Source organism: Prunus avium, chromosome 2 (genome assembly GCF_965620075.1).
Source record: "Prunus avium chromosome 2, drPruAviu1.hap1.1, whole genome shotgun sequence".
Taxonomy (NCBI): Eukaryota; Viridiplantae; Streptophyta; class Magnoliopsida; order Rosales; family Rosaceae; genus Prunus; species Prunus avium.
This window is the reverse complement of record NC_142285.1, coordinates 37071293-37096990: the sequence shown is the minus strand read 5'-3', so window position 1 is coordinate 37096990 and position 25698 is coordinate 37071293. Positions and strand designations below refer to the sequence as shown.

The 25698-nt window shown below is 40.2% G+C and overlaps 2 protein-coding genes and 2 pseudogenes across 3 annotated transcripts; all 4 read left to right on the top strand.

Annotated features, from left to right (window-relative positions):
• The first annotated feature begins 856 nt into the window (after positions 1-856).
• LOC110765530 (protein NUCLEAR FUSION DEFECTIVE 4-like) lies at positions 857-2653 on the top strand (annotated as a pseudogene). Its single transcript, XR_015833722.1, has 3 exons — positions 857-870; positions 1401-1522; positions 2075-2653. The product of XR_015833722.1 is annotated as a protein NUCLEAR FUSION DEFECTIVE 4-like (transcript).
• A 394-nt stretch (positions 2654-3047) lies between these two features.
• On the top strand, positions 3048-5697 carry LOC110765492 (protein NUCLEAR FUSION DEFECTIVE 4-like). The gene is made up of 2 exons (XM_021968626.2): positions 3048-3271; positions 3805-5697. The coding sequence occupies exon 2, from the start codon at positions 3837-3839 to the stop codon at positions 5538-5540; it is 1704 nt and encodes a 567-aa protein (XP_021824318.1). The 5' UTR covers positions 3048-3271; positions 3805-3836; the 3' UTR covers positions 5541-5697.
• A 5625-nt stretch (positions 5698-11322) lies between these two features.
• On the top strand, positions 11323-14053 carry LOC110765540 (protein NUCLEAR FUSION DEFECTIVE 4-like; annotated as a pseudogene).
• A 1622-nt stretch (positions 14054-15675) lies between these two features.
• Positions 15676-25535, top strand: KTF1 (kow domain-containing transcription factor 1). Its single transcript, XM_021968650.2, has 18 exons — positions 15676-15987; positions 16840-17093; positions 17245-17400; positions 17524-17682; positions 17762-17845; positions 18918-18985; positions 19067-19579; positions 19678-19729; positions 19796-19951; positions 20063-20206; positions 20305-20401; positions 20491-20640; positions 20735-20789; positions 20884-20945; positions 21228-21303; positions 22256-22292; positions 22402-22450; positions 22548-25535. Exons 1-18 carry the CDS (start codon positions 15816-15818, stop codon positions 25388-25390), a joined length of 5127 nt encoding a protein of 1708 aa, XP_021824342.1. The 5' UTR covers positions 15676-15815; the 3' UTR covers positions 25391-25535.
• The last annotated feature ends 163 nt before the right edge of the window (positions 25536-25698 follow it).

Below are 25698 nucleotides of genomic sequence, written 5' to 3'. Positions count from 1 at the left end.
AATGACAATTGGTGTAAAGCACATGCTCTTGTTAGTACAAGCGATTGGGGGAGGGAGTATACACAAATATCATCGAGTACTTGAAGTTTCGAACCTCTATCCGAGCTCAACCAGTGGAAATCACGTTTTGGCTTAAACAAGATAAACAAATCCTATTACAAATTTGGAATCCATGACAGGTTAGTTTTGTTTCTTTCCATACATATTTTTCTTAATTACTGAATCGTTTGAAAGTTGAAAGCAGCATCTTCCAAGATTCCAAATCTGTCTGCATTTCATTGGGTTTTCCACCATCTTCTTCTATTTGTAGCTAACCATCAATACAAGCAAGGGCGATGCATGTGTACTGATCTTATCGGGTAAACCCATAAACCTAACACCAAATTTTATAATTAGGGGAGCAGAAAATGATATCCCAAATTCTATATACAGATTATTAAATCAATAGGTTTGGTTGTTAACAAACTGGCCTTGTCTCTTGATTTGCACGAAACTTTTTCTTAAAATAAACAAGTGCATGCCAAAAAGTTAGACTTATTTGGTATTATCCCTTTAAACAAATAGAATCAATGAATTAGGCTTGACAGACACAAGCTTTGCATCCGGCATATGCCAACATTAACTACTACTTTCGTTCAGCATGTACAATGTGTTACTTCATATATAATTAACCCGTATAATTGAATGTATTGTGAGTCTAATACATGATACATGTTAAGTAAAGCTAGTAATAGATATATAAAATCCGCAGGATGTCCCTTTTTTTTATATATTAAAGAGAGGATGCGCATCGATATATTGTATCAACAACATGCCAGTATGTTTTGTTAACGATATTAATATCAACACATTATCAATGACATACGTACGGTTTGTTCCGTTGTATAGCCGGACTAAATGATGATTAACAAGAGAGTGATTAGTTTAAAAGGCCAGATACATCACTTTGCTTTGGATTGAATTGAGGTTAGCCCAGATGAAACGTGGGCCTAACATCAGCAGCTGTTAGGCCATTGAATTGAATTTGTCTCCAAGGAAAATCTCTCATACTCAAAGTGTGTCACTCTGAGCTCTCGTATTTTTCTCATTCAATGGCAGCTACTTTGATCTGTAATTCTTTTTTTTTTTACGTCAGCAATTTGGTAGCAACATTTCTTTATATAAAGAAAGAAAATAAAGAAAAGAAACTCAAAATTCTTCACATTAAGTTGACTTACTTGTATGAGTGAGTGATGATCCTCTCTTTCTTCCAACTAAGACGTATACGCGTTGGAGACGTTCAATTATAGAATTCCACGTACCCACATGCATGCCTTACACCCAAAACAATAATATTGTAGATACATTAATTTCATTCTAATTTCTTGGCTCTTCTCAAATCCTCCATTTCTGTGAAGCAGTGAAAACCACAACCAAACCCAAATCCAAACAAAACCCACACAGCTACAAACAGAGACGGGCCGCCAGCAAAAGCTCTGCAGCAGCACGGTACCCATCTGCAAAAAGAGCCAACGCTATCAAGGTTGCCTTACTAATTTACAAAATTAAGTTTGGTAATATATACATACTCTTTATTCACTCCAATTTTGCTCATATTAATTTCATTTTTTTTTCCTCCTTTAAAGTTTGAAAGAGAAAAGAGAAGATGTCATTAGAGTTCGAATATGAGACCACCAAATGCTCTTGTCACTGAGCTATGAATTCGTTGGGTCGAAAATGCTAATTTAGCTTATAACGTAACCTAAGTTAATTTGCAGTTTTGTAGGTTAATTATGAAGAGTATTATTGTAATCATCCATATTATCACAATTTAATTAATACATGCAATATTGAAGGTGCACACTTGACCAATGATATCCACACACGTCGAAGGATACGGTCAACACGGACACATTCGTCTTTTGTACCATAACACGTCAACATATTGTGAAGCTTTAAAATCTTTCTTTTTGTTTTCTGTCCAAAATGAACGTGAAAAATAACCCCAAATTAGCCATGGAGTTATTTTTTTTAATGTATGGTTTTTCTCTTATCATTCCAATTAACAAGGTGTTTTTGTTGTTGTGAATTTTAGAGAAATGGGGGTTCATCACAAAGTACAAATGCCGTAGGCCTCGCATGTTCACTTTGTCCCTCTTGTTGTCCTGCATTGGCCACCTTCTAATTGCTTTCAATGTCCCAAGTGGTCTCTATGTGGCTTCAATAATCACAGGGTTTTGCTTTTGAGGGCAGTGGCCATTGATTTCTCAATAACTTCTGAGATTTTTGGGTTCAAGCATTGCTCTACTCTCAACAATGTTGGGGCAATGGCTTGCCCACTTGGGTCATATTTGCTCAATGTGAAGGTCATAGGTTATCTCTATGATAAGGAGGCAGAGAGGCAATTGAAAGCTTTGGGATTGGACAGGAAGCCCGGGGAGGGACTAAATTGTACTGGGGGACAGTGCTACAAGCCGTCCTTCATTATAATTACTGCTGTGACATTGCTTGGTGTGCTTATTTCATTGGTTTTGGTGGTCAGGACTAGGAAATTTTATACCAGTGACATCTATAAGAAGTTCAGAGATGAGGGAAGAGCAGGAGAGTCAGAAATTGTGGTGGCTACAAACCCCATTGGACTGTCAGAGGTCAAAGGTGGCTAGATAAAAAAAAAAAAGGTAATGGGTTTAATTATTGTTGATTAATATGTTAAACATGCAATATTATATTAATCCCTTGATTAATATAATATTGCAGTGTATGGGATTTTAATTTTTCTTCCTTTTTTACTTCATATTAATGGCAATGTTGCAAGGCTAGCCTTCTTAATTTTCCCAACTTTCCAACAAAATAAAGAAAGTAATATTTTCATAAAAAAAGAAAGAAAAAAAGAAAAGAAAAAGAAAGTAATAAACTGCTGATTGACTGGAAGAGTCTTTGTTTTGCTTGACCTTTCATAAGATGGAGGTCTTTTGTTTTGCTTCTTCTTTCTCTTTATTTTCATCCACTCAACCATAACAAGAAAATTCTTAGTGATAAGGTAGCTCTTAGAGAACAAAAATAAGAAAAGAAATAAAAACATGCAGTTACCCAACCAAAACTTCGACGACTCTTTTACTCAGAACTCCAGATAATTGAGTATTCAAAAAGCATAACAAAGCTTGAACCAAGAATACCAAATCCAAAGAAGCCATAAACAACTCTGCTCAAGTTGGAGCTCTGCACCCAATGAAATAGGAAGCCAACGCCTTTGCAGCTGCTGTTACCTCTAGGTTGCCCTGGCTTTGGACAGGTTGGGTAAACTGATCACCTCTTTTTTCATTTTAGTTCTGCTCATATATTATATTATTTAATTTTCAAAAAGCTTTACTTTTTATCTAGATAGTGACTTATTTTCCTAATTTAATTTGCATATTTGTAGCTTGTGATCATGCATGTATTTATCCACACAGCACATGGATATTTTAGCACCATTTAATATAAACAATATATGTGACACAATATGCATTGAAGGGGGCACTTGTATCTATTATCTGTGATGTATATATGCTCCAAAGAGGCAGAGATCATCCACACGTCAAAACTTTAACCAAAACATTTCTCATCATCCACACGTCAAAACTTTTAATAAATAAAAAAACCAAAAAAAGAGTAAGAACAAATTACAAAACATTTCTCATCAGGTGAAACCTTGTTTTGAATTAGAAATGAAAATTTTTCTTTCATTTGTAGTACATGGCTTTCTTGTTGAATGGTCATATCATGATAACGTGGTATGATCGTCCTGTGCCTGTTTTTCTCAGCTCACGCGTTGTATAATTACAGGTAAAAAAAACAGGGAAAGGTGATTTAGAGAAATGGGGGTTCATGGCACTTGGGCAGACATCAAGGGCTTTGCTCTCCAAGTTCTTACAGGCCAATGGCTCATGCTGTTTGCCTCATTTCTAATGATGACTAGTGCTGGTGCTAGCTACATGTTTGGCCTCTACTCAAATGACATCAAATCTGTCCTTGGTTACAACCAATCCACCCTCAACATGATCAGCTTCTTCAAGGACTTGGGGGCCAACATTGGCATCTTCTCTGGCCTAATCAATGAAGTCACACCCCCATGGGTGGTCTTATCAATTGGTGCAGCATTCAACTTTTTTGGGTACTTCATGATATGGCTTGCCGTGACAGAAAAAATAGCCAAGCCCCAAGTCTGGCACATGTGCTTGTACATCACAATGGGAGCAAATTCACATACTTTCATCAACACAGGAGCTTTCGTCACATGTGTAAAGAACTTCCCGAGAAGCCGCGGCTTCTTGATCGGGCTTTTGAATGGCTACATTGGCCTGAGTGCAGCTGTGATTGTACAGCTATACCATGCTTTCTATGGTGATGACACAAAGTCCTTCACTTTGTTTGTGGCATGGCTTCCTTCAGCTGTTTCTCTGATATTTCTTCGTACGATTCGGATAATGAAGGTTATACCGCAGAAGAAATATTACAAGGTGTTATGTAAATTCCTCTATATCTCACTTGGATTGGCAGGGTACTTGTTAATTATAATCATAGTAGAGCAAAAGGTGAATTTCACACAAATTGAGTATGGTGGAAGTGCAGCTATAGTGCTTTTCTTGCTCTTTCTCCCACTTGCTGTTGTTGTTGCAGAAGAGTATAGTTCTTGGAGGACCAATCAATCATTGAGCACTGCAAATATTGAAATTCCATCACCAGATTCAACCCATGTGGACCAAAACAAGCTTTCTTGTTGGAAACAAGTGTTTAGTCCACCAGAGATAGGAGAAGACCACACAATACTCCAAGCAGTGTTCAGCATTGAGATGTTGACTTTGTTCTTGACCACATTGTGTGGCATAGGTGGCATGTTGACACTGATGGACAATTTGGGTCAGATTGGAACTGCCCTAGGATACTCCTTGGAAAGCATAAGCACTTTTGTGTCGCTCACAAGCATATGGATTTATCTTGGAGAAGTAATGGTGGGTTTGCTCTCAGAAATCTTTATCACAAAGTACAAATGTCCAAGGCCTCTCATGTTCACTTTCTCCCTTTTTCTGTCCTGCATTGGTTACCTTCTAATTGCCTTCAATGTCCCAAATGGTCTCTATGTAGCTTCAATAATCACAGGGTTTTGCTTTGGTGGGGTATGGCCATTGCTTTTTTCAATAACTTCTGAGATTTTCGGGCTCAGGCATTGGTCTACGCTCAACAATGTTGGGGCAATGGCTTGCCCACTCGGGTCATATTTGCTTAATGTGAAGGTCACAGGGTATCTTTATGATAGGGAGGCAGAGAAGCAATTGAGAGCTTTGGGATTGAAAAGGAACCCTGGGGAGGAGTTGAATTGCAGTGGAGGGCAATGCTTCAAATTACCCTTCATTATAATCACTGCAGTGACATTGCTTGGTGTGCTTGTTTCCCTGGTTTTGGTGTTTAGGACTAGGAAGTTTTATAACAGTGACATTTATAAAAAGTTCAAAGATGAGACAAGAGCAGCAGAGTCTGAAACAGTGGTGGCCAAAAACCCCAACGTTGAGCACCAAAGTTGAAAGATGAGATTGATTTAAAAAGCTGAGATTGAGATGTATGCATGAGATATACTTGGTGAGTTTGATCTCTGTAATTCTGATATATATGTATATATTTTCTTCAAACAAATGCAATCTTTGTGACTTTTACAATAACAGATTTTTCTTTGGTTCAAAATGGAAATCAGTCTCAAATGATCATTATTCAGACTGTTGCATGCTCATGTGTGTGTGTGTGTGTGTGAGAGAGAGAGAGAGAGAGAGAGAGAGAGAGAGAAGATGTGGCTACTGTTGTGAATTGAGCACAAAATTCAACTCACCCTCCCCTAATGATCTTGTTGTTGATGGACTTTGTGACAAACACAATTATGGATGAATCACACACACTACACTTGAGAAACCAACCGAGCACAAAATGACACAAGAATTTATAGAGGTTCAGCAATTGCCTACATCCTCTTGGTGATCCCCTTGAGAAATTCACTTCATGAAAGAATAAGTTACAACTTTGGTTTACAAAGAAACCCCCTTAGAACTCTATTCTCTCCCCAAGCTCTCTTTTCTCTCTCACCCCTTGCTCAACACTTTGATACACTAGAAAACTCTTAAGCCATGATTTACTTCTTGCATGCTAAACCCCTTTATATAGCCAAATATGCAAGAGTGTGAATGCAACCTCACACTATTCAAATGTTGGCTACCAAACTTAACCATGGATGGCTACCAAACATTCCACCATTTTGTGCCACCAAACAAGTCACCTATTTTTGACAAAGATGGCAAGCCAATATTTACTCACATGGGCAACTCCAAAATTTTTCTAGAAATGAGTCAACCATGTCATGCAATTTAGGTAGAAATCCATAGCACACAAAAAAGGACTTTGTATCCTTAGGTGAGCCAATTTTTCCAACAATCTCCACCTTGGCGAGCCTAAAACTCCATGTGGAAATCATTGCCTTTCAGGACATCTGTTATGTCTTGAGAATCGTCCTGATAACTCCCAAGAACTCCACCTCAATCTTTAGCATGGAACAAGATTGAGCAAGCTCAAACAATGTTTGAACTTTGCTGCTGTGACTGGCTTTGTTAGACAATCCGAAGCATTTTCAGTTGTATGAACCTTCTTTATCATGACGTCTCCATCGTTCACCCAATCTCTTATCCGGTGGTATCGCACATCAATGTGTTTGGACCTCCCATGGAACGCTTGATTCTTCACTAAGTATATAGCACTTTGACTGTCACTTTGTATCACCACCAAGTCTTGAGCTATCCCGAATTCCTTTGCCAATCTCTTCAGCCATACTGCTTCTTTAGAAGCTTCCGTGAGCGCCATATACTCCGCCTCTGTAGTAGACAAAGCACTAACCGATTGTAGCACCGCTCTCCAACTAATCGGTCCTCCACCACAAATGAAGACATATCCTGTGGTGGATCTCCTCTTGTCTAGATCTCCTGCATAATCAGAGTCCACATACCCCAACACACATGCCTTTCCTTGTTGTCTTTCAAACAATATACCAATCCTCTTGGTGCCCTTCAAATACCTTAGAATCCACTTTGCTGCTGTCCAATGTTGTTTCCCTGGATTCGCCATGTATCTTGACACTACACTTACGGCTTGGGCTAAGTCGGGGCGTGTGCACACCATTGCATACATGAGACACCCTATCAAGCTTGCATATGGAACTTTGCTCATTTCTTCCTTCTCTTCATCCGTAGAAGGACATTCCTGCGCACTTAACTTAAAATGCTCCGCCAAAGGAGTAGACATAGGCTTGCAATCCATCATATTGAATTTTTCAAGTACTTTGGAAATGTACTTACTTTGTGACAACCATAGCTTGCCTGAATTTCTGTTTCTCCTTATCTCCATTCCTAGGATCTTTTGTGCAGGGCCAAGATCCTTCATGTCAAACTCCCTTCCAAGCAATGTCTTCAATTCCTGGATTTTTGACATATCTTTACATGCAATTAGCATGTCATCAACATAAAGAAGCAAAAAAATGATATTACCATCCTTGAATGCATGAGTGTATACACAGCAATCTGATTCACATCTTCTATACCCAATCTTCATCATGAAAGAATCGAAGCACTTGTTCCACTGTCTTGGAGATTGCTTCAGCCCGTATAAAGACTTTTTCAACCTGCAAACCAGATTTTCCTTGCTTGCTTCAATGAACCCTTGAGGTTGGCTCATGTAGATGTCCTCCTCCAAGTCCCCATGGAGGAAAGCAGTCTTCACATCCATTTGTTCCACCTCCATGTCCTTTTGAGCTACTATGGAGAGTAGTAGCCTTATAGAAGTATGTTTCACCACCGGAGAGAAGATTTCATCATAATCAACTCCCTCCTTTTGCAAGTATCCTTTGGCCACCAACCGAGCTTTGAATATGGTGGCTCCCTTCTCATGCATTGCTTCTTTCTTCCTAAACACCCATTTGCAGCCAATAACCTTGCGACCTTCGGGTTTAGGAACTAACTCCCAAACTGAGTTTTGGTGTAGAGATTCCATCTCTTGCATCATAGCTTCCATCCAACTTTCTCGTTCCTTGCTCTCAACAGCCTCTTGGAACGTGGTTGGTTCTTCTTCACTAGCATTTAAGGCATAGTGAACTGCGTCATTGTCCCATCCAAACCTTTGAGGTGGTTTGATGGTTCTCCTGGGCCTCGACCGAGCTATAGATGATGGCTCCACCAGTTCTTGAGCCTCTTCTTCTTGAGTTTGTTGTTGTTGTTGCCCAGCATCTTCCTCCTCAGTGTCAGACTCCACCTCATCCTGAACGTCTTCAGTTGGCTGTTCTTGTGAAGTTTTCCTGGACACCTTCTTGAGCGGAACTTTAATGGTTGTTTCTTTCTCAACAACATCCTCCTTTGCATATGAATTCTTGACTTTGTTCATAGGCATGGTCTTCTCATCAAACACAACATCTCTGCTGAGTATCTTCTTTTGGTTCACTGGATCCCATAGCTTGTAGCCCTTCACACCACTTTCAAAGCCGATGAAAATGCATTCAAGAGACTTTGGCTTCAACTTGGATCTTTCATCACTAGGAATAAGTGCATATGCACTGCATCCAAATACCTTAAGATTAGTATAATCAATTGACTTATTAGACCATACCTCCTCTGCATATTTGAACTCAAGATTTCTTGACGGCGATCGGTTAACCAAATAAGTAGCGTGGTTAACTGACTCCGCCCAAAATGATTCGGGCAATCCTGCATGAATCCTCATACATCTCTCACGCTCCATGAGAGTTCTATTCATCCTCTCTGCAGCTCCATTTTGTTGGGGCGTCTTCTTCACGGTAAAGTGCCTCTTAATGCCTTCGTTTCTGCAAAACTCAAGGAACTTGTTATCTTTATATTCACCACCATTGTCACTCCTTAGGATCTTGATCTTTCTTCCGGTTAGGTTCTCAACTTCTGCCTTCCACTCTTTGAATTTGGTGAAGACCTCAGATTTCTCCTTCATGAAGTAGACCCAAACCTTCCTGGAAAAATCATCCAAGAAAGTCACGAAATAGCGAGCTCCACCCATTGATTTAACCGGTGATGGCCCCCATACATCCGTGTGAATATAATCTAGCACACCTGTGCTTTCTTCCTCTTTATCTCGCTGCTTGAAAGCTACTTTTGATTGTTTTCCCATGGTACAGAATTTGCAGAACTCCAGCTTGCAGCTTTGAACACCTTTTAACAACTTTCTGTTGTGTAGTTCCTGCATGCCCCTCTCACTCATGTGCCCTAGCCTCAAATGCCAAAGCTGAGTTTCATCCTCCGAGTCCTTGCTTGTGGATACAGCTGCTCCACCTGTAATTGTTGTACCACACAATCTATATAGACAATTAGGTTGAACTTCTCCCTTCATAACCACAAGTGAACCTTTTGAGATTATGAGTTTCCCTCCATTAGCTTTAATTGAATAACCATTCTTATCAAGAGTTCCAAGGGAAATGAGATTCTTACGCAACTTTGGAATGTGTCTTACCATTCCAAGCGTCCTAACAGCCCCATCATGCATCTTCACCTTGACTGTACCGGTGCCTTTGACTTTACAAATTGAGCCATCCCCCATCATAACTTCACCACCTTCTTCTTTTTCATATGTGTCAAACCACTCCTTGTTTGAGCACATATGGTATGAGCACCCGGAATCCAAAATCCAATCGGAAGAGGAATACCTTGAAGAATTAGCAAATGCATTAGTTTTAACATTGCCATTAACACATAAAAGCTCACCATCACTTTCTGTGACTTCCTCAGCTGTGTTTGCTGCATTCTTCCCTTTGTTCTTCTTCTCCTTCCATATGGGGCAATTCTTTTTCCAGTGCTCCTTTGACCCACACTCGAAACAACCTTCTTTTGCCTTGGATTTTGACCTTCCTCTGCTGCCTTTCTTGCCTTCACGCCTCTTTGAACGGCCCCTCTCTTCGGTCTTAGCAACTAGACCTTCACCTTGAGGGTTTTCTCCTGAACGTTGGGCCATCCTATGGTGCGTCATGATGTCTTGCACCACCGGCTCAAAATCCAGAGTGACCTTCCCGAACATAAGAGTAGTTCGAAAGTGTTTATAGGATGGAGGTAAGGATGTCAACAACATAAGAGCTTTATCCTCCGTACTATAATTAACTTCCATTCTCTGCAAGTCAGCAACACATCTATTGAAACTACTTAAATGTTCCATTAGATTACCTCCCTCCTCCATCTTAAGATTTAGGAGTTCTTCCTTTAGGAAGAGTTTGTTGGACAGCGACTTCCCTGCAAACATCTCTTCGAGCTTCTCCCATGTTTGCTTCGCTGTATCCTTCAACACGTTGATGAGCACCTCATCGGAGAGGTAGTTTTCGATGGCTCCTCTGGCTAACTCGTCAAGTACACCCCACTCATCATCTGTCATACCTGTTGGCTTCTTTTCCTTGCCCACCAACACAACATGGAGATGTTGTTGTGTAAGGGCTGACTTCATCCTCCTTTGCCAAAGCATGAAGTTCTCCTTCCCTGTGAAGGGCTTTAACTCCACCTTCATGTTGACAGATTGTGGCAGCCTCTGCAGCATAGAGCTACTTTCACCTTCAGCTTCCTTGTCACCTGCCATCTTCAACACTCTAGCAACTTGCTGCTCCAACACAGCTCTGATACCACTTGTTGTGAATTGAGCACAAAATTCAACTCACCCTCCCCTAATGATCTTGTTGTTGATGGACTTTGTGACAAACACAATTATGGATGAATCACACACACTACACTTGAGAAACCAACCGAGCACAAAATGACACAAGAATTTATAGAGGTTCAGCAATTGCCTACATCCTCTTGGTGATCCCCTTGAGAAATTCACTTCATGAAAGAATAAGTTACAACTTTGGTTTACAAAGAAACCCCCTTAGAACTCTATTCTCTCCCCAAGCTCTCTTTTCTCTCTCACCCCTTGCTCAACACTTTGATACACTAGAAAACTCTTAAGCCATGATTTACTTCTTGCATGCTAAACCCCTTTATATAGCCAAATATGCAAGAGTGTGAATGCAACCTCACACTATTCAAATGTTGGCTACCAAACTTAACCATGGATGGCTACCAAACATTCCACCATTTTGTGCCACCAAACAAGTCACCTATTTTTGACAAAGATGGCAAGCCAATATTTACTCACATGGGCAACTCCAAAATTTTTCTAGAAATGAGTCAACCATGTCATGCAATTTAGGTAGAAATCCATAGCACACAAAAAAGGACTTTGTATCCTTAGGTGAGCCAATTTTTCCAACAGCTACTTTGGCACTAGGGTTCACAAATTAAGTGGTATAGTACTAACTAGTGGAATCCAGCAGCAAATCGGGTGACAAGTAACAATGGATTTGGTTGAAATGTATTATTCAGGAGTAAAGTGGTCAATGATTAAAGCTGAGCTTTGCTAATCTCCTAATAAAATACAGAACCAAATCACCATGAAAAATAACGTGATCACAAAAAAGAGGAACTTAATGCACATTAAAGGTTTGCTAGCAAATTATGGTCATCAATCATCAACATGTGGATTTTCTCTCTGACTATCAATGTTATCTTCAGAAATATAGATATCTATAATTTGTTATATACCTTCATTCTTTGTGGCTTGAATGATCCTATCCTATCATATGGTATCTCCATCTGTCTGTCAAGAAATCCCTTAAATATATATTATGAAAGATCCATTTACTCAACACAGTGAACTCTTCCCCCTTTGATATTATTGTTTTCTAATTATCCTTTCCTTATGCTTGGATGAGTTGAAACAGAACTTTTCCCCTTTTGATATTATTGTTTTCGAATATCAACCACAAATTACATATTGACTTGAGGCAACACAGTTCTCCCACTCCTTCTCTCTCTCTCACAACCTTTTTAAGCTTTACATCCCTTCATACTTGATATATATCAAGCCATTGGTACTATGTGATCACCATAAACAGAAAAAATGAGAGCTCCTGATCATGGCGGTGGCGGCGCAAGCATACACAGTTGGGTGGACATGAAGGGCCTTGTCCTCCAAGTCCTCACAGGAAGATGGCTCATGGTGTTTGCTTCACTCCTAATGATGGTCACTGCAGGCGCAAGCTACATGTTCGGCCTCTACTCCAACGACATAAAATTCGTGCTGGGATACGACCAAACGACACTCAACTTGATCAGCTTCTTCAAGGACTTAGGCGCCAACGTTGGCATCTTGTCCGGCCTGATCAATGAGGTAACACCCCCGTGGGTGGTCCTATCAATCGGTGCGGTCCTAAACTTTTTCGGGCACTTCATGATCTGGCTTGCAATAACACAAAAAATCCCAAAGCCTCAAGTCTGGCACATGTGCTTGTACATGTCCATAGGGGCCAATTCGCATACTTTCACCAACACTGGAGCCCTTGTCACATGTGTCAAGAACTTCCCAGAAAGCCGTGGTGTCGTGCTAGGCCTTCTCAAAGGCTATACCGGCATAAGCGCAGCTGTGATCTCACAGCTCTACCATGCTGCCTATGGTGATGACACAAAGTCTTTCACTTTGGTGGTGGCTTGGCTTCCAACTGCTCTCTCTTTGGTTTTCATTGGAACCATTCGGATCATCAAGGCTAGTCGCCGCCCGAACGAGCTCAGAGCTTTCTATAATTTCCTTTATATTTCTCTTGGCCTAGCAGCATTTTTGTTGATTATAATTGTTGTTGAGAAAAGGTTCAGGTTTAGCCAGAGCCAGTATGTTGGAAGTGCAGCTGACCAGAGGCCAAAACCCTGATGCCATTTCAACCCCAACATACAAAAAGGTTCCATCTTGGAACAAGGACATATTTAACCCACCAGAGATAGGTGAAGACTTCACAATATTGCAAGCACTTTTCAGCATTGAAATGCTGACTTTGTTGTTGGCAACAGTTTGTGGCCTTGGAGGCACCATGACCATGATGGACAACTTGGGGCAGATTGGAACTTCTTTCGGCTACCCTTTGCGAAGCATAAGAAATTTCGTGTCGCTTACGAGCATTTGGAATTTTCTGGGACAGATTGTTGCTGGCATAGGCTCAGAAATATTCATTATCAAGTACAAATGGCCTCGCCCTCTCATCTTCACTGTAGTTCTCTTGCTCTCATGTGTTGGCCATCCCCTAATTGCATTCAATGTCCCCTATGGCCTCTATGTTTCTTCAGTGGTTACTGGTTTCTGTTTTGGTGCACATTGGCCTTTGATTTTCACTCTAATTTCTGAACTTTTTGGCCTTAAATATTACTCCACTTTGTACAATTTTGGTGGGTTGGCTAGCCCAATTGGGCTGTATTTGCTCAATGTGAGGGTCACAGGGTATTTGTATGACAAGGAGGCTAAGAAGCAAATGGCAGCTTTGGGGCTTCAGAGAAAGGTGGGGGAGGAGTTGAATTGTGTTGGGGGGCAGTGCTTCAAATTGTCTTTCATTATACTTGCTGTGGTGGCATTGTTTGGTGCACTTGTTTCACTGCTTTTGGTGGTTAGGACAAGGAAGTTTTATAAGAGTGATATTTACAAGAAGTTTAGAGATGAAGTGAGAGTGGCTTAGACAGGAATAGTGGTTGCTAAAACTGCTGCTAGTGGAGGTTACTGATCTCAAAATGTAACTCGCACACTAGGGGTCATTGGTAATACCGTAATAGGTAGCGCATGAGCAACTGTGAATCGCTCTCAAAATGTAACTCGCACACTAGGGGTCATTGGTAATACCGTAATAGGTAGCGCATGAGCAACTGTGAATCGCTTATAAGCATAAATCTTGGTTCGTAGAATGATTGTGCTTAACGTACCTTGTAATAAAATAAAATTGTGGGTTCATTAATTACGAAGAATCAACTATGTCTTGGTTATTTTATATATTTGTTATCTCTAAGACTCAAATTCTAACTGGTGCATAAAATGCATTTGTGCATCCTAAGGTTTTGACTTGTAGTGTCATGTTGAGTCGCTAGTGTAGAGAGAGAGAGAGAGAGAGAGAGAGAGAGAGAGAGAGAGAGAGAGAGAGAGAGAGAGAGAGAGAGAGAGAGAGAGAGAGAGAGAGAGAGAGAGAGAGAGTGGTGGAAATGTAAGATTGATGTTCTTGTCCATTTTGTGCTAGTGATGATGGTGATTAGCACACCCAGTAGTGGGAATAAAGTTGATGTTGTTTTGAATGGTATGAAGAATATGATGGGAATAAAGTTGATGTTGTTTTGAATGGTATGAAGAATATGATGATATAGGCAAGCACATAATTATGAATTTTTCAATGAGTGGGCCAGCTAAAGTTATTAGCTTAAAATCTAATGATAATATTTTTTGGTACTAACAGTTTTTAAAGTTTTTTTTAGAAATAAAAGTATATATTAAATAAAATCAATTACATTAGTTGGATTAAAAGAAAATTGAATTGGAGCCATATTATTCACGAAAGGGTGAATTTTATTTAGAAAAATACTTCTCTTTTGAAGATACATTAATGGAAAAAGATTAGAATTGATGTTGGGACAAACTTTGACACCAAATACAAATGTGAAAGACCTCTAACTATGCCTATTGATGTTTAGGGTATGCAATTTGTATATATTTTAAAATATTAGGCTATATATGTTTAATTATTATTTTTTTCCCAAAACCTTCACTGGGCTACAGCCCAGGGCAGCCCTTGCACTAGTTCTGCCGATGGATATAGGGACGACGAAGTTGGTGGTGCTATATGGTCGTGCACTTCTAGTAGGAATAAAGTTGATGTCGTTTAGTCAACGGGGTCTAGTTCAGTGGAAAAAAGGGCCTTGACTTGCATACCAGAAATCTCATGTTTGAATTCTCATGACATAAATTGTGTGTGTGTGAGAAACCTTCTCTTATGTAGTTTAGACTATCACTTATACTAAAAAAACACAAGTTGAGATCGTATCCAAATGGGCCAGATGAAACTCCAATACTGGAAGGCCCCGCTTGATTGTGAGAGTGGGAGCTGATGACCAGAGAATTTCGGGAGCTTCTATAATGAGGGTTTATAGTGAGGAGGCTATTTGAGGAGGCCCATCTCACCATCAAAAGGGGTGTGGACCCCCCAATGCCCCCCCCATGTACTTTGTTTTTAGTTGTTGATGGTGAGATTTCACCTCCTCAAACAACCTCCTCACTCAACCTCCTCATTCTAGCCTCTCCAGAGAATTTCTCCAGAGAGACAAAGTTTTGGGGTTTGACATTGATTTGGACTGTTAGTTCGTTGGATGGAGAACATGCTACAGTGCTAGCGCCTCGTTTAGTTCCAAATTCGTAGTGTTTTGGGCTTTTGAAGTTCCAGCCCTTGTTGTAACAAAATGAAATGAAATTTACTATTTCAGTTTTCAAAACATTTTTTCTGGAAATTAATTTAACATTTATTTTCACCAATCTACCCAAAAACATCGTTTTCAGAAAAAGGTTTTCTATTTTTAAGTTTAATTTTCATGTTTTTCTATTAAAAAAAAAAATCCAAATTTGTAACGACAGACAACACTTGTTTTCAACTTTTCACCAAGCATAAAATCGACTTGACATTAATACCCACGGACCACAAATATGGCAAAGAGCCATAAATCAGAACCATATAAAAGGACAGAGTAGTAAAATCGCATGTAACAACCCATTCCATTTCGGAGGTGCCACCTACGCATAAAAAGGTGTGAGCCTGTGGCTAATGCACCAGTCGGTAGTGACACCAGACTGAAACTTCGAAACCGAAAGGCCTCTCTCTCTCTCCCTCGCTACATGCAATTGAGAAATTGTTGCTCTGAAACCCTCGCATTGTCATGACGTCGAAGGGCAAGGGGATCGCCGGAGGTGGATCCTCCGGCGGCAAGCGTAAGTACGACGATGACAAGACCGGCGGTGGCCGGAAGAGGACCGACCGCGGCGTCCTCAAGTTTTTCGAAGATGCCGCTGCGGAAGCCGACGACGGCGACGACAGTGACTTCGATGACGGTATATACTGTTTCCGACGTCTTTTTTGGTCACGCATTTTCTTCTCGGTTCGGATTTTTAGGGTTTTGAAAATGGATTTTTGTTTTTAGAGTTTGTTTTGTGCATAGACCAGTTTTAGCTTTCGTGCATTTTTGAGTTTGAATTGCTGGCTTTTGTAATTGCTTGTGGAGTTTTTGCATTTTTTTTTCATTTTTCATAAATAGTGCGCCGATATGGATTTTGAGCAATTTACTGGCGATCGTCGAAAATTGTAAGTTTTGTTGTCGTAATCTGGCCAGTTTCAGGCTTTTGTAAGGGTTAGTGATGGCTTCAATAGTCGTCTGTTTGCTCTGGTTGTGAATGCCATCGAAACAAGTTGCACTTGTGGTAGAATGGTGAATTTTTGGCTTAAGTTTACATGAAGGGTTGACTGCTGGATTTACTAACCTCATATAAGGTTGTTGCATACAATGCCAAAGAAAAAAAAAAAGAGCTTAAACTTTGTTCTGGATGTGTGCCATAGAAGGGATTATTGGTTAGTTGCTTATTTCCATAGTTAACTTGTGTTTTCTTGGTGTACCATATTTTGGGCTTGTCATGTATCCTTGCAAAGAGTCTTAGTTATTTTATTACTCCTTGTTAAGCTCGGCTAGATGTTTTTGCATTTCCTGTTAGAGATTGGGATCCACTTGCCTTTTGTTTCATATCTTAACATGTATGGTTTTGTGATGCTAAGGATATGTCATATTAGCACCGTCATTTAATATATCATATGTGTTAGATGTGCAAAAGTATCATAATAATGAGTATGTGAATTTCACCTATGAAATCTGTGTTTTCACTAGCAGTTGCTTATGAAATTATTGATAACAGATTTTATGGAAGAAGAATTTGAAACAGAACCTATAGTCAAGAATGAACCAGGGAAAGCACATAACCTTCCATTTATTCCTAAAGAGGAGGATCTGGATGGTGAAGAATTTGAAAAAATGATGGAAGAACGATACAAGAGTGGTTCTAGCTATATTACCTATGCCGAAGATAATTATGAGAACAAAAGGTCAGTTGACGGAAGTGTTCTTCTGCCTACTGTTAAGGATCCAATCATCTGGAAAGTGAAATGCATGGTATGACATTGAATGTTTTGTTACTTTTTCTTTTGTTGTTGATAAATTATGAAATGGCTCCTTAAAACTATTTTTCTCTTCTTTCTCTCTCTCTCTCTCTTCCTCTAAAAGGAAACACAATCTTTTCTCACTCAAATTTTTTGGGCTGTAGGTTGGACGTGAGAGGCATTCGGCTTTCTGTATGATGCAGAAGTTTGTTGACTTACGATCGCTAGGTACCAAACTGGAGATAATTTCTGCGTTTGCTGTAGAGCACATCAAGGGTTTTGTTTTCATCGAAGCTGACAAGCAATCTGATATTAATGAGGTCATCTATCTTTTGGATGTAGTAGAAAGCTTATCATTTTATTAGTCAGTATTGGAAAAGTTGCAGGTTTGGTCAATACTATTCTTAATATGCTAATATCTGAACTGTCATTGTTATTCTTAGGCATGCAAAGGAATTTGTAGTATATATTCATCCCGAGTAATGCCAGTTCCAAATAATGAAGTTTCTCATTTGCTGTCTCCTCGGACTAGATACAATGGAATTACTGTGGGCATGTGGGCCCGCGTGAAGAGTGGGAACTACAAGGGTGATTTGGCACAGGTATAATTTTTCCCCAGTTGGGTTGGGTTGCTTTAACCTGCTGACACTTATTTCCGATATCTGGATTTTGTTTCTGTAGGTTGTGTTTGTGAACGATTTACGAAAAAGAGCAACAGTAAAGCTGATCCCAAGAATCGATCTACAAGCAATGGCTGCAAAATTTGTAATGAGAATTGTTTATCCCATGTTGTCCTCTTTCTGTTTGTTGGTGATGGTTATTAATGTTATAAATATTTTTCCAGAACCACCATTTAATTTTCTAATTGATGACTGCTAACTATTATATATATTCCTTAAATTGGGTGGAAGGGTTAGTTGAACTGCCAAATTGAGTATTCTAGAGAAATAATGTTTCAAAGTCCAGATTTCTATTGCAAGGAAATTCTAGGACCAGTTGTCAATATAGTCGGGTTGAGCTTAGCTTTGATATTGTCCCTTAAATGGGTGGTTGCTACCCCGGACACAAATGTGAATATCCTTGTAATAACCTGATGGAGTGGAACCATGACACCTTTTCCCTCAAATGCTTCTTTTTACCCCCATGGAGAACTTAATAGAGTTTTAAATACTAGTGACATAATTGCTACCCTTTAAATATCCTTGTTTTAGTCTTTGACTTCTTTCTAGAAGCTGCTTCTAAGAACAATTGCCTCATTGAACTATGTCGATCCAAATACCTTTGTTTCAGCTTGATGATATGATCTCCCAAAATGTGGGAGCTTTATGAGGCCGTAGATGCTCCTGCATCATTTTTACCTTTCAACCATTCCCATCATAGGAAGGTTGTGATTTTCTTTCTGATGTTATCTTTAGAATGGTGTTTGCACACTACAGGTAAAGAACATCTTATAGGAAAAACGTGTTGGAACTTTTTATAAGTACAAATTGGACACAAATAGATTGTCTTTGTTCATTGTTCTTTCTTTGATGTGACTGGACACAAATGACAAACAAGCAAAGCAAATTCTAAGGGTCGTACATAAAAGGCTATGACATGTAGGTTTATGGCCATAAAAAGCTGATTTATACATTTAATGTCCGTTAACTTTATGTCAGGAAGGTGCAGATTCTACCACTTACCAAAACAAGCAGTCTAATTTCCTCTAATGCTTGTTTAAATGGATCTACTGTAATAAGTGATGTTTTTGTTTATCTGCAACTTTGCAGTCCAAATTTTATTTAGAATCTAAATATGATTTAATATTCTGGATGTACTGATTCCTTTCACTCTATAGGGTGGGGGAGGTACTAGAAAGAAAGTCCCTGCTCCTGCACCGAGATTGATCAACTCAAGAGAACTCGAGTATGACACAAAATCTTGCCTGGTAGTTCATTATTTCATGCTAGCTTCTGATCAATGTTTATTTATTTATTTCACGTGTAGGGAGTTCCGCCCTCTCATTCAGTGCAGGAATGATCGTGAAAGTGGCATGAGGTTTGAATTTCTTGATGGTCTGATGTTCAAGGATGGGTATTTATACAAAAAAGTACCAATAGATTCATTAAGCTTCTGGGGTGTTATGCCATCAGAAGAGGAACTACTGAAATTCAAGTCTTCTGAGAACAATGAAAGTGATGATGTGGAATGGCTGACAGAGCTTTATGGTAAGGAAAAGAAAAGACGGACCATCAAAATTGAGGAAGGGGGTGGGAAAGGAGAGGGTTCATCTGGGTGTATGGGGAAAGGAGAGGGCGCATCGGGTTCTATGGGTAAAGGAGAGGGCTCATCGGGTTCTATGGGTAAAGGAGAGGGCTCATCGGGTTCTATGGGTAAAGGAGAGGGCTCATCGGGTTCTATGGGTAAGGGAGAGGGATCATCAGGTTCTATGGGGAAAGGAGTGGGTTCATCAGGATCTGGTGGGAATTGCTTTGAACTGTATGATCTTGTTTGTCTTGGGTGAGTCTTGTACGAACTGGTTGTGTGGCCTTAGTGATCCTCCATGAACTGCTTATGTACATTGAAATGATGTTTACTTTTCTTATTTTCTATTGCAGTCGGAAAGATTTTGGTCTTGTAATAGGCATGGAGAAAGATGATAGTTACAAGGTACATATTTAGTTTATATGCTCAGATCCTTAATATTGCTTACTTACATTCTATAATGTGTCTTAGATTCTGAAAGAGGGGCTGGAAGGACCTGTTGTTCTGATTGTTCAGAAGCGTGAGCTAAAGAATGTTCTTTCTGATATGAAATTTACGGCTTTAGATCGGCACATGAAGCCCATATGCGTTAGTGATACTGTCAAAGTGTTGGAAGGACCATTGAAGGTTTGACACTAATTTGAAATCATTTATCTTAGAATGTGAAAAAGGAGTTTACAGAGTTACATATGCCACCAAAGAGTGGAACATTTTACACTGCTTTATCTCACTTTTCAGGATAGGCAGGGGATTGTTAGGCAAATCTATAGAGGTACCATATTCTTGTATGATGAGAACGAGACAGAAAATGGTGGTTATTTCTGCTCAAAATCTCAAATGTGTGAGAAAATTAAGCTTTATAATGATGCTTGCAAAGAAAAGGTTGGAAGCTTTTTTCTCTTTTGGAAGTAGTCTTGTAAGGTATATTAAATATTAGCATGAAGGTTTTAGTAATGATATTTCTTCCTCATTTCATTCAGGATGGGGATTCAGGTGGTCCTGGTTTTGAAGATTTCATGTCATCTCCTAAATCCCCTCTATCGCCAAAAAAGCCATGGCAAGAAAGAGATAGTAACTGTATGCATGAGTGTTAATGCTCTATTGTAAGTTATCAACTGTAAATATCAAGGTTTCTGCCTCCTGCTCATTAATTATTTTGAATGCAGTTAATCGGGGTGATACAGATGGAATTTTCTCAATTGGTCAAACTGTGAGAATCCGTGTGGGTCCCTTGAAGGGATACCTCTGTCGCATTTTGGCTATACGCCGTGCTGATATCACTGTTAAGCTTGATTCTCAGCAGAAGGTTCTTACAGGTTCGTCAATATCAATTAAGTACTGGGTGTAATTAGTTGGTAGATCATTGAATGTGATTCTACCGTTAACATATTTCGTTGCGATGTAATGCAGTTAAATGTGAGCATCTTTCTGAAGTTCGTGGAAAGAGCTCTTCTGTGCTGATTAGGTACTTCTTTTTAGTCAATTAATCATTTGTGTCAAGCCGTTCTTTACTCATTGTCTTTTCAGTAAGTGTGCTAATACCCTATTTCTCTGCAAAGTGAGGATCCGGAGTCCAGTTTAAAACCATTTGATATGCTTGGAAATGAAGGAGGCTCTAAAGGTGCATATCTCTTGGAAGAAGTTTCTACTTTAATTCATACTTCAGTTTTATCTTGAGCTATTTTATAGGGTAATGTTCTCTTTCCAGACAATTTGGCATGTTATGTTGTCAAAACTGTTAAGCTTGACCCGCATTCAAATGATGATCTATCTGATCAATATTTCCGAATGACAGTTTGACGTCATAACATGCTAGATTATCTGGAAAAAAACACTTTTCTATATATATCTGTTGGCCTTTACCCTTAACAAGTGTGACTTATGGTGCTTCTTGTATTTGAAGATTGGACAGATGGAGCTGGGGCATCAGCTGGCGGTGCTGCCGATGGATGGAATGCTGGAGGGGTATCTGGTGAAAGGTAACATTTTGGTCCTGTGAACTATGCACTCAATCTCCTCATGCAGATACTATAAATTGGCAATTGCAGAATACAGCAATATTGGTCAGGATTTAGTTGAATTTTGATGTAATAGAAAGTAGAGTTCCTGTGGTGAAACTTTTACTGAAGCATCTCAAAATTTACATGTTAATAGAAGTCGTGCACAATCTTTTCGCATACGTTCGCTTACAACATAACTTAGGTATCATGAAAAATCTTTTTAAGGATCTCAATATATATTTTTAATATGCTTGTTAATTTATCATGAAAAATCTTTTTCCATACAAATGTTTACAAATTAATTAGGTAGGTTGTAATAACTACTGGTGGAGGTGGAGGTTGACCCCCTTTTTGACACTTCTACTTTGTATTATTTGTAGCACGATGCTCAACAGATAGAAGTCATAACTCCTCATTGCTTATCATACTCTTGAGCACAATTCATTTATGGTTTTATGAATTAATGTTAATTGTATGATCATATTAATCATTATGGTTTTTTTTCTCTTTGACATGTTTATTGAATGGCTCGTATTGTGTACAATCGCTTGTAATTTTCTCATTATATATATATATAAAATATTGAAAGTCACCTTGGAAAATGGAAAGCTAGTACAGCTGTATTTTTTTTGTAAATTTTTATTTCATGTGTACAATGCTCTGCTTACTGCATTAATACTCGTCCAGTTGTTATTTGGTGTACTTTGTTTGATTGCCTTGACTCGAAAATGATTAAATGAATGCCTCAGTTTGGTGAGGCCTTGATTTTCATCAGAAGATACATAATGCAGATAAATGAAGTGACCTAACCCCACAAACATTATATTTTTCTGCTGTTTACAAAATGTACATTTCCTATTTGTTTATTTGATCTGTTTTCCTTCCATGTGCCATTTTGTATAATCTTATTCTGATGACTGCATTCTTGCAGGAATTCTTGGCCTAGTTTCTCTGCCACAGGCATTTTGGTAGGTTTTTATCCCTCCCCACACCCAAAGAAAGAGGAAAAAAACCCGTCTATATTTGTGCATGTATTTGATTAACGTCCTAACCACTTAGTTCTCTTTATGGTTCCAGATTCAGTCAGAGTCCATTTCTGGTCAGGATGGAAATGATGTTAAGAAAGGTATGTTCAGTTCTGAAGTTTAAAAGTAGCAATGTCTTTGATGATAGATTTTCCCTTGGCCAAAGCTGATTCATGCATTTTCTTTCATAACCTGTAGATGATTCTTGGGAGAGCAAAGTTGCTCCAAATAAAATTTCGTCCTGGGGTGCAGCAACAGATAACAATGATCAAGGTGCTGGCTGGGGAAAAGGTGTGGACTCTTGGGGTAAATCTAGTGCTAAAACTGGGGGTGACAGCAGTGCATCGGATATTTGGCAGAAGGCAATAGAACCTTCTGGTACTGCTACTGCTGGGAATAGCCAACTGGATTCATGGGGCAAAGGTAAAAATGTAGTTGAAGCGGGATCATGGAAAAAGAATTCTGATGCATCATCTGGTGATATTGCTAGTTCTGGGTGGGGTCAACAGAAACCTTTGGACAAAGGAAATGCAGTCAGTAGTGATGGGTCTGATTGGGGTAAGCCTCAGAATAAAGGAGCTGGTTGGGGAGCTAAAGAAGATTCTTGCAGTAAAGCCACAGGGAACTGGAGCACTAAAGATGAATCAAGTGCTGGTGAGGCAGGGTGGAAAATTTCAAAGCCAGCAGAAGATGTTCAGACAGGAAGCTGGGGTAATGCAGGTGGGGTTTTGTCCCAATCAGAGGCAGGAAACAAAGATGAAGCAAGTGGCTGGGCAAAACCTAAAGGCGCTTTTAGTAATGAGAATCAGAATGACAGTTGGAAGAAACCAAGTGGTGTAGATGACAATAAAAGAGCTTCCTGGGGTAAAGCAGATGGAGGTTCTACTTGGACTAAACAAGACGGAGATTCTACATGGAATAAACAAGGTGAAGGTTCTACTTGGAATAAGCAAGATGGCGGTTCTGCTTGGAATAAACCGGCAGGAGATTCTTCTTGGAGTAAACAAGCTGGAGGGTCTTCATGGGGTAAACAAGCTGATGTAACAGCAGGACATGAGTCTGGCGGAGTGGGGAATCAAGATGATGGTTGGAAGAGAGCAAAAAGTTTTGGCGGTGATCAAGGATCTGGTGGTTGGGGCAAAGGGAGTGGGGATAAAGGTGATATAGATCAGCAAGACTTCTCGGAAAGGCCAAAATCCTTTGAGGGGGCTCATGGGTTTGGTGGAAGGAGAGGAGGAAGAGGAGGTAGAGATCAATTTGGCAGGGGTAGGTCATTCAGTCAGGATCAATCCTCTGGGTGGAACAAGGATCAGGAAAACAATAGGAGTGCTGATGGAATAGGTGGTTGGAAGAATCCAAATGCATCTGTTGAGAACAATGGATCGGGTTGGAGCAAAGGATGGGGGGCAGAGAAAGAGAATGTTGAAGAACAATCAACAGGGGGTAACAAATCTGGTGATTGGAATGCTCCAAAATCATCTGACAGAGACCAATCGTCAGGATGGGGTCAAACTAAAGCTTGGCAAAGTGGGTCAAGTGATGGAGGAAATCAGGTTTCTAGCTGGGGCCAAAAGGGCAGTTGGAACTCCGGATCTAGTGAGGCTGGTGGCAATCAGGATTCTAGTAGTGGTGAGAAAAGAGATTGGAACATTGGATCTGATTCCTCAGGTGGGAACCAGGATTCTACTTGGGGCAAGAAAAGCAACTGGAACTCCGGATCTGGTGACACTGGCGGCAATAAAGATTCTGGCTGGGGAAGGAAAAGTAGTTGGAACTCAGGATCTGGTGATGCAGATCAGAATTCTAAGTGGAGCAGTAAAAGCAATTGGAATTCAGCAAATTCTTTTGGTGGCAGTCAATCAATAGATGGTGGGAATGGAGACCAACCTGAAGATTTCAATAATAATCGAAGTGGTGGAAATTGGAGAGGTGGTTCAGGTAGAGGAAATTCAGACAGAGGAGGTTTTAGAGGTGGACGGGGTTTTGGAGGTAGAGGTGGTGAGAGAGAGGGAGATAGAGGGGGCTTTGGACGTAGAGGGGGTTTTGGTGGTAGAGGTGGAGACAGAGGGAGCTTTGGTGGTAGGGGTAGATCAGACAGAGGAGGGTTTGGTGGTGGAGGAGGGTTTGGTGGTACAGGTGGATCAGACGGAGGAGGGTTTGGTGGTACAGGCTATGGAGGAAGAGGCCGTGGGAGGGATCAAAGTGGTGGTTGGAGCAATAGAAATGATTCTTTTGATAATAATTCATCAGGCTGGAGCAAAGGGGCAGACGGTGCTGGCGAGGGATGGAAAAAAGACAATGGTGCAGGAAGTTGGAACCAAGGAGGTGGCAGTAAGAACGATTGGCAGGGTGGGAAATCTAGTGGATGGAGTAGCCAGAGCTCTGGTTGGAACCAGTCTGACGTGAATAAAGGAATTGGCGGTTCGGGATCAGGTTGGAATCAGACAGTGGAGGCTAAAGATACTGCTGCCACTCAGGACAAAGGAACAGGCTCTCATAATGAAGCGGGCGGAAGCTGGGGAAAGAATTGGAAATCATCAGATGCTTCTAATGTGGACCAGTCGTCTAGCTGGAAACAATCGACTGCAGCCAAAGAAGTCAAAGGAACCACTGATCAAGATGGTGGCAGGAACAAGGGACCAAGCTCAAGTGCACAAGCTGGGGGCTGGGGCAACCAGGGTTCAGGTTGGAACAAGGGAACAGGTTCAGGATTTGGAGGCGTTACTGGAGACCAACCAAGTGCTGCTGGAGGAGGTAAATCATCCGACTGGAAGCAATCAAGCACTTCAAGCGGGGCTCAATCCTCTGGTTGGAATCAATCAGGTGAGGCAAAACAAGGAACTGATCAAGGTGGAGAACCAACCAATTCATGGGGCAAAGCAGCAGCAGCATGCTCTTGGGGCAACGGATCTGATGGTGGTGAGGCAAAGCAAGGAACCAATGAAGGTGCAAAACCGACTAATTCCTGGGGCAAAGCCGTAGCACCTGCAAGCTCCTGGGGCAAGGGATCTGACGGTGGAAGTGGCAAAGGAGGGTGGTGATCAGATCACTCTTCAAAAAAGTGGTGTTTTTAACTTAAATGGTGTAGATACTGCTTTGTCTTTCGCACAGCTAGAAGGATCTTAACTTATTAAACCCCTGTATCTATTGACAATGGTTGATATTTTGTATGCATCTTTTTGTCAACGTTCAAGTCTTAGCATGAAACAGATGATGTTATGGAACAAGCTTTTCTCAAAATAAAATTGCTTCCAAAAATTGAATCATGATGCTCCTGCCAAACCTAAATTCACTACAAAATGCTAATTCAAATTGATCGATTTTACACTTGTAGCATACTTCGTTGTAT

What these genes read in the sequence shown, in the direction of transcription:
- LOC110765492 (XM_021968626.2), top strand. Translation starts at nt 3,837, where the DNA reads ATGGGGGTTCATGGCACTTGGGCAGACATCAAGGGCTTTGCTCTCCAA.
- KTF1 (XM_021968650.2), top strand. Translation starts at nt 15,816, where the DNA reads ATGACGTCGAAGGGCAAGGGGATCGCCGGAGGTGGATCCTCCGGCGGC. An exon ending in AAGCAATGGCTGCAAAATTT is followed by an intron (nt 17,846 to 18,917) that starts GTAATGAGAATT and finishes TTCACTCTATAG; the next exon opens with GGTGGGGGAGGTACTAGAAA. An exon ending in AAATGAAGGAGGCTCTAAAG is followed by an intron (nt 20,946 to 21,227) that starts GTGCATATCTCT and finishes TTGTATTTGAAG; the next exon opens with ATTGGACAGATGGAGCTGGG.